The sequence below is a fragment of the Platichthys flesus genome, chromosome 24 (genome assembly GCF_949316205.1).
Source record: "Platichthys flesus chromosome 24, fPlaFle2.1, whole genome shotgun sequence".
Taxonomy (NCBI): domain Eukaryota; kingdom Metazoa; phylum Chordata; class Actinopteri; order Pleuronectiformes; family Pleuronectidae; genus Platichthys; species Platichthys flesus.
This window is the reverse complement of record NC_084968.1, coordinates 14,638,945-14,654,425: the sequence shown is the minus strand read 5'-3', so window position 1 is coordinate 14,654,425 and position 15,481 is coordinate 14,638,945. Positions and strand designations below refer to the sequence as shown.

The 15,481-nt window shown below is 46.7% G+C and overlaps 3 protein-coding genes across 5 annotated transcripts in view; all 3 read left to right on the top strand.

Moving 5' to 3' along the window:
* LOC133950090 (E3 ubiquitin-protein ligase TRIM39-like) overlaps positions 1-7,637 on the top strand; it is a 7,909-nt gene extending 272 nt beyond the window's left edge. The window contains exons 2-8 of the mRNA XM_062384273.1: positions 2,183-2,658; positions 2,863-3,054; positions 3,208-3,303; positions 5,075-5,308; positions 5,821-5,968; positions 6,358-6,384; positions 6,551-7,637. Of these exons, the coding sequence (XP_062240257.1) occupies positions 2,183-2,658; positions 2,863-3,054; positions 3,208-3,303; positions 5,075-5,308; positions 5,821-5,968; positions 6,358-6,384; positions 6,551-7,089 (1,712 nt within the window). The 3' untranslated portion in view covers positions 7,090-7,637. The remainder of the gene's footprint in view (positions 1-2,182; positions 2,659-2,862; positions 3,055-3,207; positions 3,304-5,074; positions 5,309-5,820; positions 5,969-6,357; positions 6,385-6,550) is intronic.
* Positions 7,638-8,341: 704 nt separating this feature from the next.
* Positions 8,342-12,356, top strand: si:dkey-46i9.6 (E3 ubiquitin-protein ligase TRIM7). Of its 2 annotated transcripts, none has more exons than XM_062384125.1 (7): positions 8,342-8,368; positions 9,248-10,193; positions 10,341-10,436; positions 10,513-10,743; positions 10,846-10,993; positions 11,087-11,113; positions 11,199-12,356. In XM_062384125.1, exons 2-7 carry the CDS (start codon positions 9,282-9,284, stop codon positions 11,750-11,752), a joined length of 1,968 nt encoding a protein of 655 aa, XP_062240109.1. In that variant the 5' UTR covers positions 8,342-8,368; positions 9,248-9,281; the 3' UTR covers positions 11,753-12,356. The 2 variants fall into 2 exon arrangements, with proteins under 2 accessions (XP_062240109.1, XP_062240110.1); XM_062384126.1 differs by having other exon boundaries at positions 8,348-8,368; positions 9,307-10,193.
* A 100-nt stretch (positions 12,357-12,456) lies between these two features.
* LOC133949995 (tripartite motif-containing protein 60-like) lies at positions 12,457-15,400 on the top strand. Of its 2 annotated transcripts, none has more exons than XM_062384129.1 (7): positions 12,457-12,590; positions 12,777-13,359; positions 13,460-13,555; positions 13,639-13,872; positions 13,965-14,112; positions 14,200-14,226; positions 14,304-15,400. In XM_062384129.1, the coding sequence occupies exons 2-7, from the start codon at positions 12,784-12,786 to the stop codon at positions 14,990-14,992; spliced, it is 1,770 nt and encodes a 589-aa protein (XP_062240113.1). In that variant the 5' UTR covers positions 12,457-12,590; positions 12,777-12,783; the 3' UTR covers positions 14,993-15,400. The 2 variants fall into 2 exon arrangements, with proteins under 2 accessions (XP_062240113.1, XP_062240112.1); XM_062384128.1 differs by having other exon boundaries at positions 12,500-12,590; positions 12,729-13,359.
* Positions 15,401-15,481: the final 81 nt, after the last annotated feature.

Below are 15,481 nucleotides of genomic sequence, written 5' to 3'. Positions count from 1 at the left end.
TGTGAAATGAGGTAAACAGACGGATCCTCGAAGGAACTTTCACACAATCAGGAAAAGTTACAGCCGGGAGCATTTATTTGTTTGGTTTTGATAGAAATGATCAATAACTGATACTCGGTTAAATGTCCTGTTATGAAGGACTATATATAACTATCAGAATATATATGATTGCATTTAATAACTTGAATAATCCCACACGTCATTATTTCCTTTATAGAGTAGAAGTGAAAAAGGAGGTGGTGTGAAAACCCTGATCGATCATTTGTTATTTAACATAAAACTTAATTAAAGACAGTGAAGAATAAATAAGAACAGTGTGGGGGGGTAAACAAACAAACAGAGTCACAGGTGAAAACATAACCTCTTCAGGAAACTGCTCATTTCTTTATGAATATCGATTCTGTCCTGTCATCATCAATCAGAAGACATGTGAAGGATTTAAACATCTTAAACCATTAACAGTGTTGTATTGGTCTAGCTGGTCCAAGTGGGGATTCACAGCCCAGGTCTTGTTTTCTTTTAAACCTGCAGCCGAGAGGTGGCAGGTCCTGAGTTTCCACATTCCTCTCATTGTTCCTCACACCTCTGGACGGACTGACGTCTTTAAAGACACTTCCTGTCTGAGGCAAACACCTTCAAGTTCTCTGGAGGCGAATGTTTAACACACTGAGGCTGAGTCCTGTCGTGAAAAATGTGTTTTCTCTCGTTCCTCGTCTGAATCTGAGGATTTTTCTGCTTCTTCTCGATCACAAACGTTTTCTAACGAGTCGTGTACAGGATGTTTGTTTGTTTTTAAATCTCCTCCCTGAATATTAGTACAAGGCGACGAATCACCCTCTCTTCTTCATCAACACATCTTTTCCAAAATAAAACAGACAAACCACGACAATCATTTTAAAGATATGATACTTAACACTTCTTCGTGAACGAGGCGGACACTACCTTAATCTCACAGAGCAACAGCGCCCTCTGCAGCCACACGTGGTATTTCATTCTGTAATTCCGCATTTTAATTGTTTCATATTCTTGTCTGTATGTAACGCTTGAGTTGAATCAGGTGAAGACAACAACTCCCATGATCCCTCACACTAAGATATTTTGTTGACGTTTTGATTGAGAGACCCCTAGTGGCCACAGTTGTACTTTCAACAACAGCATTTAATAACTAAAAAGTCACCTTTTGAAATGTTTGTTTTGGGAGTTTTAAAAGTCTCCGTTAATTGTTGGGTCGGTAGTTTGATTCCCAGGTTCTCCGGTAAGATGATGAACCACCTTTGCACCAAGTGATTAGGACAGGGCCTTTGGTTTATGAGTATATGGTTAAGATTAAATAATTCTTTACGGAATTGGGTGAAAGATACAAAAGAGGAACAACTGCTCAAACTTTCTGCTCCTCAGGTAGAAACTAAAACACGAAGTCATGAAGCACAGAGTTCAGGTCGTGACACAAAAAAATCTCATTTCACACATTGTTCCTTCTCGTCTTTCTCTGTGACTCTTTATGACCTAACTCCTGAGCCAATAAAGGAACAGAGACAGATTAAAACCGACCTTTGACCCTTTGAGACTTGAGTTTAACGCAGTGAAAAGCCACGTTTCTTCAGCCCATTCAAACGATTCTACGATCAATCAGCTCTGTGTGGATTTAGAGAACATTGTGTCTCTGTTGTGGTTCAGCTCATAAAGTCTTTAATTCACATGACGTTCAGATTGAAGAATCTTTTTAATCTAATTTAAATGATGGGAGAAATCTTGAAATCTGTTCTCAGGCAGCTTCACAGTAATTTACAGTTTCCTTCACGTCCCTCGGCCTCAGTGGAGCCTCATGCTTTAGATGAAGGTGGGAACAATCCTGCTGGACGAGAGGAGAACATGTTCAATACTTTGTTTGTCCCCCGAGAACCAATTCAAAGCAAAAGTGCACAAAAAGTTCATCCACACACGAAGGAGGTCAAATAAAATACTATACTAAACTGAAAATTACAAATATATGACATTTATAAAACAGGCCAACTCAAGAATGAATGAGGTTAAAGTGCAAACAATTGGATCTGTGTGTATTTAGTTGCAGATCCAAATTAAATAGTTGATCCTTGTTGTTAATCACTCTCTGTATTTACCATGTACTTCTAGATATGAAGTCATTTTCTAATGTAAATAATCTCGTCCCCCACCCCCGCAGGCATCAGCTCTCCGGGAGGCAGCGTCCTCTCTGAGGACCAGTTCAGCTGCTCCATCTGCCTGGAGGTGTTCGTGGAGCCCGTGTCCACGCCCTGCGGCCACAGCTTCTGCAAGGCCTGCCTGCAGGGCTACTGGAACCACAGCAAGAAGCTCTCCTGCCCCATGTGCAAGAAGAACTACTCCAAGAAGCCCGAGATGAGCGTCAACAGGGTCCTGGCCGAGATCTCCTCCCAGTTTCAGGGGCTGATGATGGCCGGCGGGGCCACCGTGGACGGGGGGGCCTCCTCGCGGGGGTCCACGCTGAACCTGAGCACAGATTCGGGCAAAGGGGGCTCATCAGGGGTCGATACTGGGGAGTTCGCCCGGTCTGGGGACGTTCCCTGTGACGCCTGCATCGGGAGGAAGTTAAAGGCGCTGAAGTCGTGTGTGACCTGTCCCGGGTCCTTCTGTGAGACGCACCTACGGCATCACAAAAAGGTCAAAAGAGATCGACACCCTAACAAATAGGGGTGTGGTTGAAACCTGAGATGAAAACTACACTCACACACATATCAACAAATATAAGATGAAATACAAAAAATACAAATTCTACCCCACAGATGATAAAACCCTAAATATCAGACGTTGGGTTTGTTACCTTCACACATTCAAAAACACAGCTGTCTCCATCCCGTCACGCAGGTGAAGTCTCTGTCGTCTCATCGTCTGATCGAACCCACTTTCCACCTGGAGGAGAAGATCTGCAAGAAACACGAGCGCCTGGTGGACGTCTACTGCCGCACGGACCACGTGTGCATCTGCACGGCCTGCGCCGAGGCCACGCACAAGTCCCACGACATCGTCAGCGCCGAGCACGAGTGGAAGAAGAAGATGGTGAGACTCATTTTATGGAAATAAAGAGAAACTGTAGTTGAGCAGGTCCAGATTCCCTATCTTGTCCTAAAAGAACCTGAAGAAGAACAAATGTAATGAGAGTTTGTGTCATATCGATTCCAGTGACTCACAATCCTGATCTTCTTCCCACAGAGCAACGTGGGGAAGAGAAGGTCCGAGCTGAAACATCTGATCAAGGAGAGGGCCAAGAAACTGGAGGAGATCAAACAGTCCATCAAGGTCATCAAGGTGAGAGCTCAGAGCTTCAGACAGCTCAGGGGGAGAAGGGGGTGTGAAGACCTGCAGGAAGCACCCCCAATGTATTCATATATATATTTATATGAATGTGTGTATAGTCTACTCTATGATATATTGTCCCTTTCACTTGATTTATAACTGTAAACCTTTTACTAAATAGGTTTTGTTTCCAATCTCTAGTTCATTTAGTACATTGTGATCCATTCAGAGTCAAATAGACCATAAAGCATGTGACTGACAGCTAGTAACGTCCAATGGGTGGAGGTGGCAGGTGTAGGTGGGCGTGTGCACTCAGTCAAGCTCCACCCCCCAGACTATTAGACCAGCAGGTCTCAAACACCGGGTTTGAAAGTTCAGGTGTCGAATTTCAACTCTTTTTATGTCAAGAGCAAGAATCCAGATTTGATTTTTAACTCTCTCACAAGGAGTTTGACTTTAATATTGATCTCATTAATTTAAGGAAACCGTAACATGTGACCCCTGAGATGATCTTTTAATTAAACATTTCCCACTGCTGTAAAAACACCTCGGTCCCTGTGATCACGTCCTCCTCCTGCTGCTCGTTCTCTGTCGAAGTGGAGGAGGTTTGTTTTTTCCTCAGATCCGTGTCTGAGGCTGTGGAACCAGTGCGACCAGTGGAAACACACCTTGTGTTCACCACCTGGAAAAACCGGCCTGAAGCTCGAGAGACACGCTGAAGATGAACCAGTTTGTCTTCATACAAGTGACTCTGTTGTGTAACTGCAGAAATGTCTTTAATGGTTTCTCAATACAGTGTAATAAGTAATAAAATGAACCTTTATATACTCTCTGTCGGGTCCATATAAATACAATAGAAACATAATCCAAAATAAATAAGATACAAATAGAATGATACAAACTAACAAAAGAAAGTTATAATACAAATGTGGAAATAGTAAAATTTCCCAGTTCAGCTAATTTTCTGCTCGGTGACATTGATCTACTTTCACAAATACTTTGAGGATCAAGTTACAAGTGTGTGTGGGTGTGTGTGTGTGTGTGTGTGTGTTTGTGTATGGGTGTGTGTGTGCTGTTCAAACAATGACTCACTAGCACATGTTGCTGTGTGAGGGAACCTGCTGCTCATTGATTTGTATTCTTTTTCAGTTAAAGCGAAGTAATGCACCTGAATGAGAGAAGTGTGTGAAGGATGACACCAGTTTGTCGAGTTGTTCCAGCAGGAGACACACACAGGAAACAATGGATGAAAGGATCTGAGGCATTAGTTGATTTGTTCGAGTCTAATTAGTTCTTGTCATCTTAATTTGAAACCTATCATTCGCCAACTGAGAGAGAAAGAAGTTAAAAACCTCATTGTCACTTGAGGGTTTTATTTTGTATCACACATTTTTGTTAAAGGAAGTTAAATTTGGTTTGACAGGTTCTTAAGAAAGGTGGATCTTAATTCTGTTCAATTAAGAGTTACTGCTTATTATTTATGGATACTCTCTAATAAACAGTGGAGGCCAAAATGTCTTTACTTGAAATCCTCCTTAAAGACAAATCAAATCTTTTCTCTGGACACTTCCTGTCTGATGACACCTCAAGTTTAAAGAGCCTGATGACATCACTGTGACATCAACGTAATTCATTTGTACTTTGACGTTTCCCATCTGCTAACATGGAGGAGGCAGGGCTATACTGCAGTCAGGCACCAGGGGGCGACTGATCTTCGTCATCTAACCTGTCACTTGCAGCTGGTTTGAGAAGCCGATCAGTAACATCTCCGTCTCTCCTGCAGACCAGTGCTCAGAAGGAGCTGGAGGAGAGCTGGCAGGTCTACGCCGAGCTGCAGCGGCTGGTGGAGCAGAGCCAGGCGGAGCTGGTGGAGCTGATCGCCACCCGGCAGCGCGAGGCCGAGCGCCACGCCCAGGAGCTGGCTCGGGGGCTGGAGAACGAGCTGAGTCAGCTGAGGAGGAGGAGCAGCGAGCTGGAGGCGTACGCTCACACCCAGGACAAGGTCATCTTCCTCCAGGTGAGACACGTGGGGGACGTCCCATGATCCCACGCTGCAGCCAGGACGCCATCGAGACACTTTGGCTTCACCTCTGGGAGCTGTCGAGTCGAACATCTTTATATATGATCTCCTCTGTGAGATGCACAAGACGTTGCTGCTTGGATGTTTCTGGTCTTGTGGTTTTATTAAGTGTTCTGCTGAGTTTGCAGATTTAGATTCTCTCTCTGAGGTTTGACAGGAAGCAAAAGGCCTGAAACAGCTAAAGACAGACACAGTCTCTGTAACCGATGACTGCTGCTCTGGACTCAATCCTGCCTCCGTGTCCTCTGTCAAACTGAGGACGTGCAGACGGCTCTAACACAGGCCGATGGCAGATCTGTTAAATCTGTGGAGCATCAGCTCGTAAATCTACTGTAGAAATCACAGAGTTCCACGCCAGCTTCATATTCAGCCTTTTCTTCTCACTGCCAAGACGTGATTAAACTTTCATTTCATCGTACCTCGTATAACCTTTCCCTCGTTTCCCGTAGAACATCGTGACGCTGTCGCCCCCCCCTGAGCCCACCGATTGGTCGGCGGTCAGCATCAACACCGACCTCTACCTGGGAACCATCCGCTCGTCCGTCAGCAGCCTCATGGACAAGTTCCAGGAGGAGCTGAAGAGGCTGTACGCCAAAGGTAAAGGAAGCTGGTGGGCGTGTCACTGGGAAACAAGCAGAGTGTCACCGCCTCCATCAGGAGACTCCACGTGTATTCAGATAAAACATAAAAACCTACAGTAAATCCATCCTCTGGACAGGAAGCTGCCGGTCACGGCCCAAGTGCTTTGAAATGTAAATCCCCTGTCATCGCACTAACCGCCACACACACACACTTTTAACACTCACACAGACACACACACACACACACAACAGGGCAGGACAGATGGAGATAGTGTCGGTGCCCCAGTGGGTCCGTGTGGCCCGGAGTTGAGTGACAGCAGCACTTGTCTCATGGTTGACATGTCGCCCCCGTGTCGTCTGCTCTGAGTGTCTCACTCACGTTGTGTTTCTCTTTCTCTCCGTCAGAACTCCGGAAGGTGCAGAACTACTCCAGTGAGTTCCTCTTCAAGCTTTTATCTGGGTGATACATTCTTGGTTTGCACTTGTGACATAACAGTCAGTTCTCCTAATCGTCCACAAGAGGGCGCCACTCAGAGTCTCTGAGATGTGTGCATGTGTGACCCGGTTGAAGTGACCTCTGCTCCGCCCCCCTGTGCAGGTGAGGTGATTCTGGACTCTGCCACGGCCCAGAGGAACCTGGTTGTGTCCGAGGACGGTCGCCAGGTGAGGTACGAGGAGCGTAAGACCCCCCACACCGAGGGTCCCAAGCGCTACAGCCCCGCCCTCTTCGTCCTGGGCCGGGAGGGCCTCAGCTCCGGGCGCCACTACTGGGAGGTGGACCTGGGGCGCAAGACGGCCTGGACGCTCGGGCTGGCCCGGGCCTCAGCTCGCCGCAAGGGCGAGATCAAGCTGAGTCCCGAGGGCGGGTACTGGTGCCTGTGGCTGAAGAACGGGGAGGTGAAGGCCCTGGCGTCCTCCCGCCTGCCTCTGACGCTCCAGTTCCAGCCCAGCAAAGTGGGAGTCTTCCTGGATTACGACGGAGGCCGGATCTCGTTCTACGACGTGAAGGCGCGGCTGCATCTCTACACCTTCTCTGACTCCTTCAGCGAGAGTCTGTATCCCATCTTCAGCCCGTGTCTCACCCAGGAGGGAAAGAACACTTCTCCTCTCGTGATCTCTCCGGTCAAACACACCTGAGACACCAGCCACATGGTCGCCAGACAGAATGAGTCATCTGTGTCTGCAGGGGGCGCTGCTGCTCAGTACAAGTAACATAGTGTTGCTCTAAAGAAGGATTGTGTTATCAATGTGTGTTGGTCAGTGGAAACCAAAGTGTAACATGTACTGACTGACGACAGTATGAGAGAAGTAGATACGCGTCAGTAGTTCCATTCTGCTGCACACGCTTGTATATAAACAAATAATAATATAAAGTTGTTAAATCCAGTGAAGGACGTAGTAGAGTGTGAGTGATGCTGCACCTCTTCCTCTTTCCTTTGTGTAAACATGTGTTTGACTGTGACTCTGAGGTTTCAGACACTTTACAGATGAAAACAATGAAGTTCATAGAAGCTGAGAGGCTCTGTACATATTGACTCTATTTGCAAAGGGCATATTCTAAAACACGTTGACCTATGACCTGTTTAAAACAACATTAAGCAATATATATTATCCTGTATTTTTATATCAAGTGCCTGCTTTTGTACTGTCTTTTTAAACTTGTTCAATAAAGATGATCAGTCACAGGGTTTCTTCCTCTTTCGGTTCAGTTTCCGCTCATCTGCTCTTTTCAAGGGTGAAAAAACAAGATGATAAACTCACAATATACAACTGGTCCAGCAGGAGGTGGTGGAGACCAAAACAGAGAGAAAATACCAGAAACACAAGTTCAAATCAATGCTGAGGTGAGCAGCCTCATGGGTTTGTCAATATACTAATAAAGACCACTCTCGTGCTTGTATTCTAACTGGGAAGCTAACTAGCATAATTAGCATAAAAACTAGAGATACTACCTGGTAAGAATTTTATATCACTTATATTTTTGTAACTGGTACATGCATATTGAAGCAGCTCATTTTTTATTAATTAAATTACTAAAATGAAACAAAACAAATATTTCCATAGTTTGAGGCAGCAAACTAAAAATACTTGAAAGTTTAGAAGGTCGAAAATTTGAATTGCTTATATCATTGATGTTTAAAAAGTTTCTATCTTTAAGAAAAATACAATTTAAAGCCATAAGAACAAACACACTTGACTCAGTTGAGCAGCGTTTGTATTGTGTCTCTTCTGAATCTCTGGTTCCAGTTCCTCCTCCTGGATCGTTCCCAGGGCCGTGACCGGGGGGGTAAATCTGGATCTGGGCTAAGAGGCAGGGAGGGGGGGTGTATTTTGGGTCTGAGGTGAGTGTGTTAGTTTGGTTACCGCCGGGCTCGAGTGTCAGTGAACAGCCGAGAGTCGAGGCAGCTGCTCGTTGGTGAGTGTTTCCATGTTTCTCCCTTTCTGTCCGTCCTCTCACTCTTTTTCTTTTCTACACTTTCACATCTGCCTCTCTAATCTCTCAGGGAGTGTTGCTCTTGTATTTAGGGATTTTCAAAACATCTGTTTGTCTGATTTACGAGCTGTGGCCTAAATTTAGGACTTTTTCTCAAACAGTCAGTGTCGAACAAATTCAAATATAGGTCAGGTAGAAAATGAAAGTTGTGTTTTAAATTGTTTTAGATGCTTAAACTGAAACTAACCTGGATTGTGGTTCAGGTGACGCTCTCAGGCTTGTGTTGTATTTTTGGAAAGTTCGAATCTGCTCCTCCATGAACACCGAGGCCTGCAGAAGAGAGTCGACTTCACTGACAGACTCACACACATGCAGAGGGCAAGCTGACAAATGTGACACAGTGTGAAGCTGCAGGGATTGATCCTTAAAAAGCAAAGATTAACATTTTTAGTAGTTGATATTCAAAGATAAGTATCAACACACCATGAGGTAAATAAATCATTTGAGGTCATTTGACAGATTATCTATCAAAAAATGTCTCCAGTAGAAAGAGCTGAAACAGTTATGTAAAGATTGACCTTTGTGTTCATTTCATACTTCCTGGATCCCCCCCCCCCCCACCCCCCACCCCTCCATAACATCGGATCAGTAGTTTGAACTCCACTGTTGAACTTATCAGCCGAGGCAACAAATCAAAGTTTATATAAAACCTTAAACTATCAGAGCCTTTCTGTTTCCAGGATGTTTAATCGATGACTTCTAACCCTTAATGATTCCCATCATGCTTTGCTCTCTGGATTTGCATGCACATGACGCAGAATAACGTTGCACCATCTAACCAGAGCCACCTCGATATCACAGCAGGTTTGATGCCCCGTTCAGAGGCTGGTTACAAATGATGCTGCCTCTCCGCCGTCTAGGGATGGCCACGACCGGGAACCTCTCCGAAGAGCAGGTGCACTGCTCCATCTGCCTGGACGTCTTCACCAACCCCGTGTCCATCCCCTGTGGACACAACTTCTGCCAGGGCTGCATCCTGGGATACTGGAAAACCAGTCCGTTGTACCAGTGTCCCATGTGCAAGAAGTCCTTCCACAAACGGCCTGATATCAGTGTTAACACGGTGCTGAGGGAGATCGCAGAGCAGTTCAAGGAGATCAGGGTGAGGGGGGTGGAAGGGAAGGAGAGCACACAGGAGGAGGAGAGGAAAGAGAAGAAGTGGACAATGGAGAGAAGGAAAAAGGAGGATGAGGAGAGGCTTCTGGAGAAGGAGCAGCTTGCAGAGGAGGAGGAGAGAAGGAAGCAAACCCCAGAGGACAAGAGGCAACATCATGAAGAGCTACCTCCACTGATCCCGTCTGTGTCGGGGCCCAAACCTTCTCCTCCACCTTCACCCCACCCCACAGCTCAGGCTGCAGCTCCTCCACTTCCCCAAACATCTCCTCCACCCTCACCTCAAATCCCTTCTCCCCAAACCTCGTCCTCCGCCTCCCCCCCACAGCCTCCCTGGGAGGAGGTCCTGTGTGACGTCTGCCTCGGGGAGGGGAGGCCGAGGGCGGTCAAATCCTGCCTGGTGTGTCTCACCTCCTACTGCGAGGAGCACCACCAGTCCCACGCCGCCAGGTTCACCAAGCACAAGCTGATCGAGCCCGTGGCCCACATGGAGGACAGGATGTGTCCGAAGCACGAGAGGCTGCTGGAGCTGTTCTGTAAGAAGGACCAGATGTGTGTCTGCGTCCTCTGCACGGAGACGGACCACCGGGCGCACTACACCGTCCCCGTGGAGAGGGAGTGGACGGAGAAGAAGGTGAGACACAGAAATGTATCCTTTCATTTATTAAATTTAAAGTGTTTATCAAAGAAAAACGCAGTAAATACAGAATTGAATAACTAAATAATTGCAGGATTGTTCAAATGCCTGGGTCAGCCATGTTTGTGACATGATGTTGTGCAGGCTCAGCTGAAGAGGACAGAGACGGACGTCCAGCAGATGATCCAGGACAGAGAGAAGAAGGTGGAGGAGATCAAACGTTCTCTGGAGCTCAACAAAGTGAGTCCTCCGCAGGTCCAACGTGCTGCCGACTGATTCATCGACACAGTTATTCCACCTCGACCTGTGTTTTCAGGCCAGTGCTCGGGGGGAGATCCAGCAGAGCATGCAGGTCTTCTCCGAGCTGGTGCGATCCCTCCAGAGGACTCAGGCCGAGCTGGTCCTGGCCATCGAGGAGAAGCAGAGGCAGACGGAGAGCTGGGCCGAGGGTCTCATCTCCGACCTGGAGCTGGAGATCACTGAGCTGAAGACGAGGAATTCAGACCTAGAGAAGGTGGCTCGGACCGACCACATTCATTTCTTAAAGGTGACGGGGTGTGTGTTGACGAGGAGAGATAACGAACTCCTGGAAACTGTTTAATTTGTTTGAATTTGTTTCTTACTGAAGTCTTGTGTCGTGTCTCTGTAGAGTTTCCCTGCACTGAGCACAGCTCCATCGGTTAGAGACTGGTCCGACACCAGTGTTCCCACCGACATGTGTGTAGGCATGATCAGGAGGTCCGTGTCCAAACTGGAGCCGTTGTTAAACGAAATGATTGACAAACTGGCCGATAGTGGTAAGATCTTCTGTGAATTCCCAGTTCATCTTGAATGTTTCCAGAAGAAGACGAATAAACCCTCAGGATAATTCTGTCTTCTGTTGTTCACAGAGATCAGAAAGGTTCTGAGTTACACAGGTAAAGATTCTTCCTTTTTACTTTTTGTTTCTGTTTTGTGTACCTCGAAACGGTCCAACACAATAAATCTGTTGTGTATCCACAGTGGATGTGACTCTGGACCCCGACAGCGCCAACCCCTGGCTGCAGCTGTCTCAGGACAGACACCAGGTGAGACACTTGGGGGCGTGGCAGGACCTGCCCGACCACCCGGACCGCTTCGACACGGTGGTCATCGTCCTGGGCCGGGAGGGCTTCACCTCGGGGAGACACTATTGGGAGGTCCAGGTGGGGGACAAGGACGACTGGTACCTGGGAGTCGCCCGCTCGTCGGTGAACAGGAAGGGCCGGATCTCGGTGAGCACCACTCAGGGCTACTGGGCTCTGGCCATGAAGAAAGGCCACGGGTACCGGGTGTCCACGTCTCCGCCCATAGCTCTGCCCCTCGAGCCCAGGCCCAGGCGGGTGGGCGTGTACGTGGACCACGAGGAGGGTCAGGTGTCCTTCTACGACGTGAGAGCTCGGACTCATATCTTCACGTTCCACGATGCGTTCAGGGAGAAGATTCAGCCTTTTTTCTACCTGTACTGCTGCGACAAGGCCTCGGACACCATCTCCATCCGTCCCGTGAACGAGAAAACCACCATCAAGCAAAACTAAAACACGACTGACTGTATTGTGGTTCCTGTTTAAATGAAATCCTGTGATTTATGTATATTTGTTACGTAATAGAATGTAGCTAACATGGTAATTAAACACCTCATGTATTCATATCAGCTCGTGGCTTCAAAGCTTAAAGGAGAGTTCGATGTTTTTTGTTGTGTTGAGAGTCAATTAAGATTTATATGATTTTCATGTCTGTTAAATATGAAGCCCAATGCAGAAGGTGCTTAGCTTAGTGGAGAGAGTGGGTGTACTGCACCCAGCCACCAGGGGGCGATCTAGATGATTTGGCTTCATCTTTTGCAGCTGTCATGTCGTCCATTTCTAAACTCAGTCTATGATTTGTCCAGATTGTTGGTTGGAGCCAGACTCTCTGTTTCTCGTCTTTTTGCTAAGCTAAGCTAAGCTAAGCTAACCAGTTGTAGGCGTATTGATATTGCTGAGAATGTGACAAAGCTTATTTTCCTGCAAATAATCTATTATTACAAAAATGCATAACACAAATTCCCAGCTGCATGTGGATTTTTCCTGAAGCATGAATGACCTGTATGCGGTGAGAGGAGTGTGTTCGTGGTTTAGAGAAATAAATGAGTTCAATGTTTTTGTCTCTGGCTTCTGGTGAATGAAGGTTTCACTTCAGTAAACTGACACCACTCGGCCACGCCCCCTGTGGCCACGCCCCCTGTGGCGACTGGAGCTCCCACAGCTTCTCAGGGCTCGTCAGTGTTTCCCCGTCCGACTCGATAGTGTCATCGTTCAGCTTTAATTCCTGAGGCTGGACTCACTTGTGAAAGAACAACTACGTGTCTGGAATTGACTAAACTCTGGAGATCAGGTGAGTTGTGATTCGAGCTGTTTGGGAGTTATTCTGTTGTTTTTGCTTCTAAAATCCAGATCTGCAGAAATGTGAAGAGAAAAAATGATTCACATGAGAATGACTCACTGGGTGGATCATGACTCACTTCATAAACAGATTCAGAGCAGATGATTGAATCCAGACACTTACATAACTCTCTCCCAGCGATTCCATGATGTCTTCACACCTTGCCTGGTTGTCAGAGGATCGGTTCCAGTGTTCCCTGTGTGAGAAGGTCTTCAGCGACCCAGTCACGACACCCTGTGGTCACAACTTCTGTAAGACCTGCCTCAGCGAGCACTGGGACGGCAGCGAGCTGTGCCACTGCCCAACGTGTAGTAAGAGATTCCACGTGAGGCCCGAGGTCTCCACGAACACGGTCATCCAGGAGATCTCCGTCCAAGTGAAGAGGAGAAAAGTGGAGACCACTGAGAGCATCGGTGAGCCTTCTCACGTCCAGTGTGATGTGTGCACAGAGCTGAAGCTCCAGGCCCAGAGGTCGTGCCTGGTGTGTCTGACGTCTTACTGTGTGGTCCACCTGGAGCCTCACCTGAGAGTTCCCTCTCTGATGAGACACAGGCTGGTGGACCCGCTGGAGAACCTGGAGGAGAGGATGTGCAAGAAGCACGAGAGGATCCTGGAGCTCTTCTGCCGACACGAGGATACGTTCATCTGTCTGCTGTGCAAGGAGACGGAGCACAAAGAGCACGAGACTGTTCCGCTGGAGGAGGAAGGGGCTCGGCAGAAAGTAAATCAGATGGTTCTACATTAAACTTCATCTTCTGAAATGCCTTACGATGCCATGATGTTTTAATCCAATTTGTTTGTCTTCAAATTCTAATTTTCAGCAAAATATTGAGTCCAAAAAAGCAGAGATGAGAAAGATGATTGAGGAAAGAGTGGAAAAGACAAAGGAATTCACAGATTCCTCTGAAATGAGCAGAGTGAGTAACGAGGTGCATATTGCACATGCAGCATTTTACAATATACTATAAACCTTTGCTGAGAATATGCTTTTTGATTTCAGGAGAAAGCTCACAAAGAGATGGACCGCAGCGATCAGCTCTTCAGTAATTTGATCAGTCAAGTTCAAAGGCTGCAAACAAAACTAAAATCGAACATAGAAGCAAAACTCACAAAATCTCAAGCGAGAGACAAAGCAGTGATTGAAGAGCTGCACACGGAAATCACCGAGCTGCAGAGGAGGCAGGAGGAGCTGGAGGAGCTTTCACACAAAGACGACTCCTTCCAGCTGCTGCAGGTTCTTTTACTCTCTGATCAGATGATTATATCTAGTTTTTGATGTTCTCTCTGTGAAGTTCAGCCCCATGATGCACTCGTGATTCGTTTCAGACTTTGAAATCCCTGAGCGACGTGTCGGACATGAAGAACTGGTCAAACCTCCGGGTTTACTCGGACCTGTGTGTGCAGACCCTGAGGAGAGCCATGTCCCAGCTCCTGCTCACGTTTCAAGCTGAACTGAGAGCTCTGACGAAAACAGGTGAATATCTGTAGTGTTTGCTTAATCGGTGAAGATGTTTCTAAATCGCCACTTTTCCATAACATGTTGTGATTTAACTTCTTCCAGAACTGAACAGAATGAGACAATATAAAGGTGAGATTATAAGATACTTTTAATTCCCTTCATTCATCTCAAGTTGAGAGCTTTAAAACTGAATTGAACCTTTTCAGAGTATGTGTTGTTTGACGGAGCCACAGCTGGAGACGGCCTCATGGTGACCGAAGAGGGGAAACGCCTCAAGTACTTTAAATCTGCCAGCCCCACCTGGTTTGAAGGCTCTGGGAGGTTCAACCATCCCGCGGTGTTTGGGACCAGGGGCTTCAGCTCTGGACGACACTACTGGGAAGTCCAGGTGGGACGTAGAAACGACTGGGATGTGGGTGTGGCCAAGAAAACGATAACCAGAACATTGAGGGTCCCTCAGAACACAGGGAATGGATTCTTCACCATTGGAAAGAGGCGCTCTGATTATCAAGTCCACCGTTCACCCTTCAAAGAACTGCACCTGTGTCCCCGGCCGAGGAAAGTCGGCATCTACCTGGACTATGAGGAAGGACGAGTCTCTTTCTATGATGTGGATGAAGAGTTTCACATTTACTCTTTCACGAGAGAGACTTTCACAGAGACACTGGTCCCATACTTCTACCTGTGCAGCTGGACGAAGAAATCCGAGCCCTTGGTCATAACTTACATCTTCGATGAAGCGATTGTGCGTCAGTACTTTGAAAAGTTAAAGAAGACCAGAGAAGTAAAAGAGTCGTTAGAAGGTCAAAAGCTCCAAACCCCACCGAGGTCCACTGAGGTCAAACCCCCTGAAACCCACTGCGGTCCAGATCTGTGTGTTACTGCAGTGGAATAGATTGTTCACGCTCCTCCTCCTCCTCCTCCTCCTCCTCCTCCTCCTGCTGCTGCTGCACAACGACAAAAACAAGCTACCAGCAGGAATAACTTCTAACTTTCTATAACAGACTTCATCAACTGTTGATAAAATAGCTAATTGAGCTAGTGGTAGCTTCCTCCTGGGCTGGTTGAACAGGTCTCATTACATTTTTGTCTTTCTTTATTAAAGGCCAATAGGTTTGGTTGTGGTTGTGTTTTCTTTTTATTAATCATCATTGTACTAAAGTCTAAATATATCAGCTCATATGAGATTCTCTTTCTACCACCTCTCAGAATCAGAACCTCAAACATTCATCATTCTGCCGTCAAAATGTGACAAATCTTTGTTTTTAATGTTTCAATGAACAATTAACTTCTCACTGAAATAAAAGTTGAACGACAGAATCAAGAGTGTGTGTCTGTGTGCGTTTTGCATTATTACTGGAAGGAGCTTTGTTTGTGGACTGAG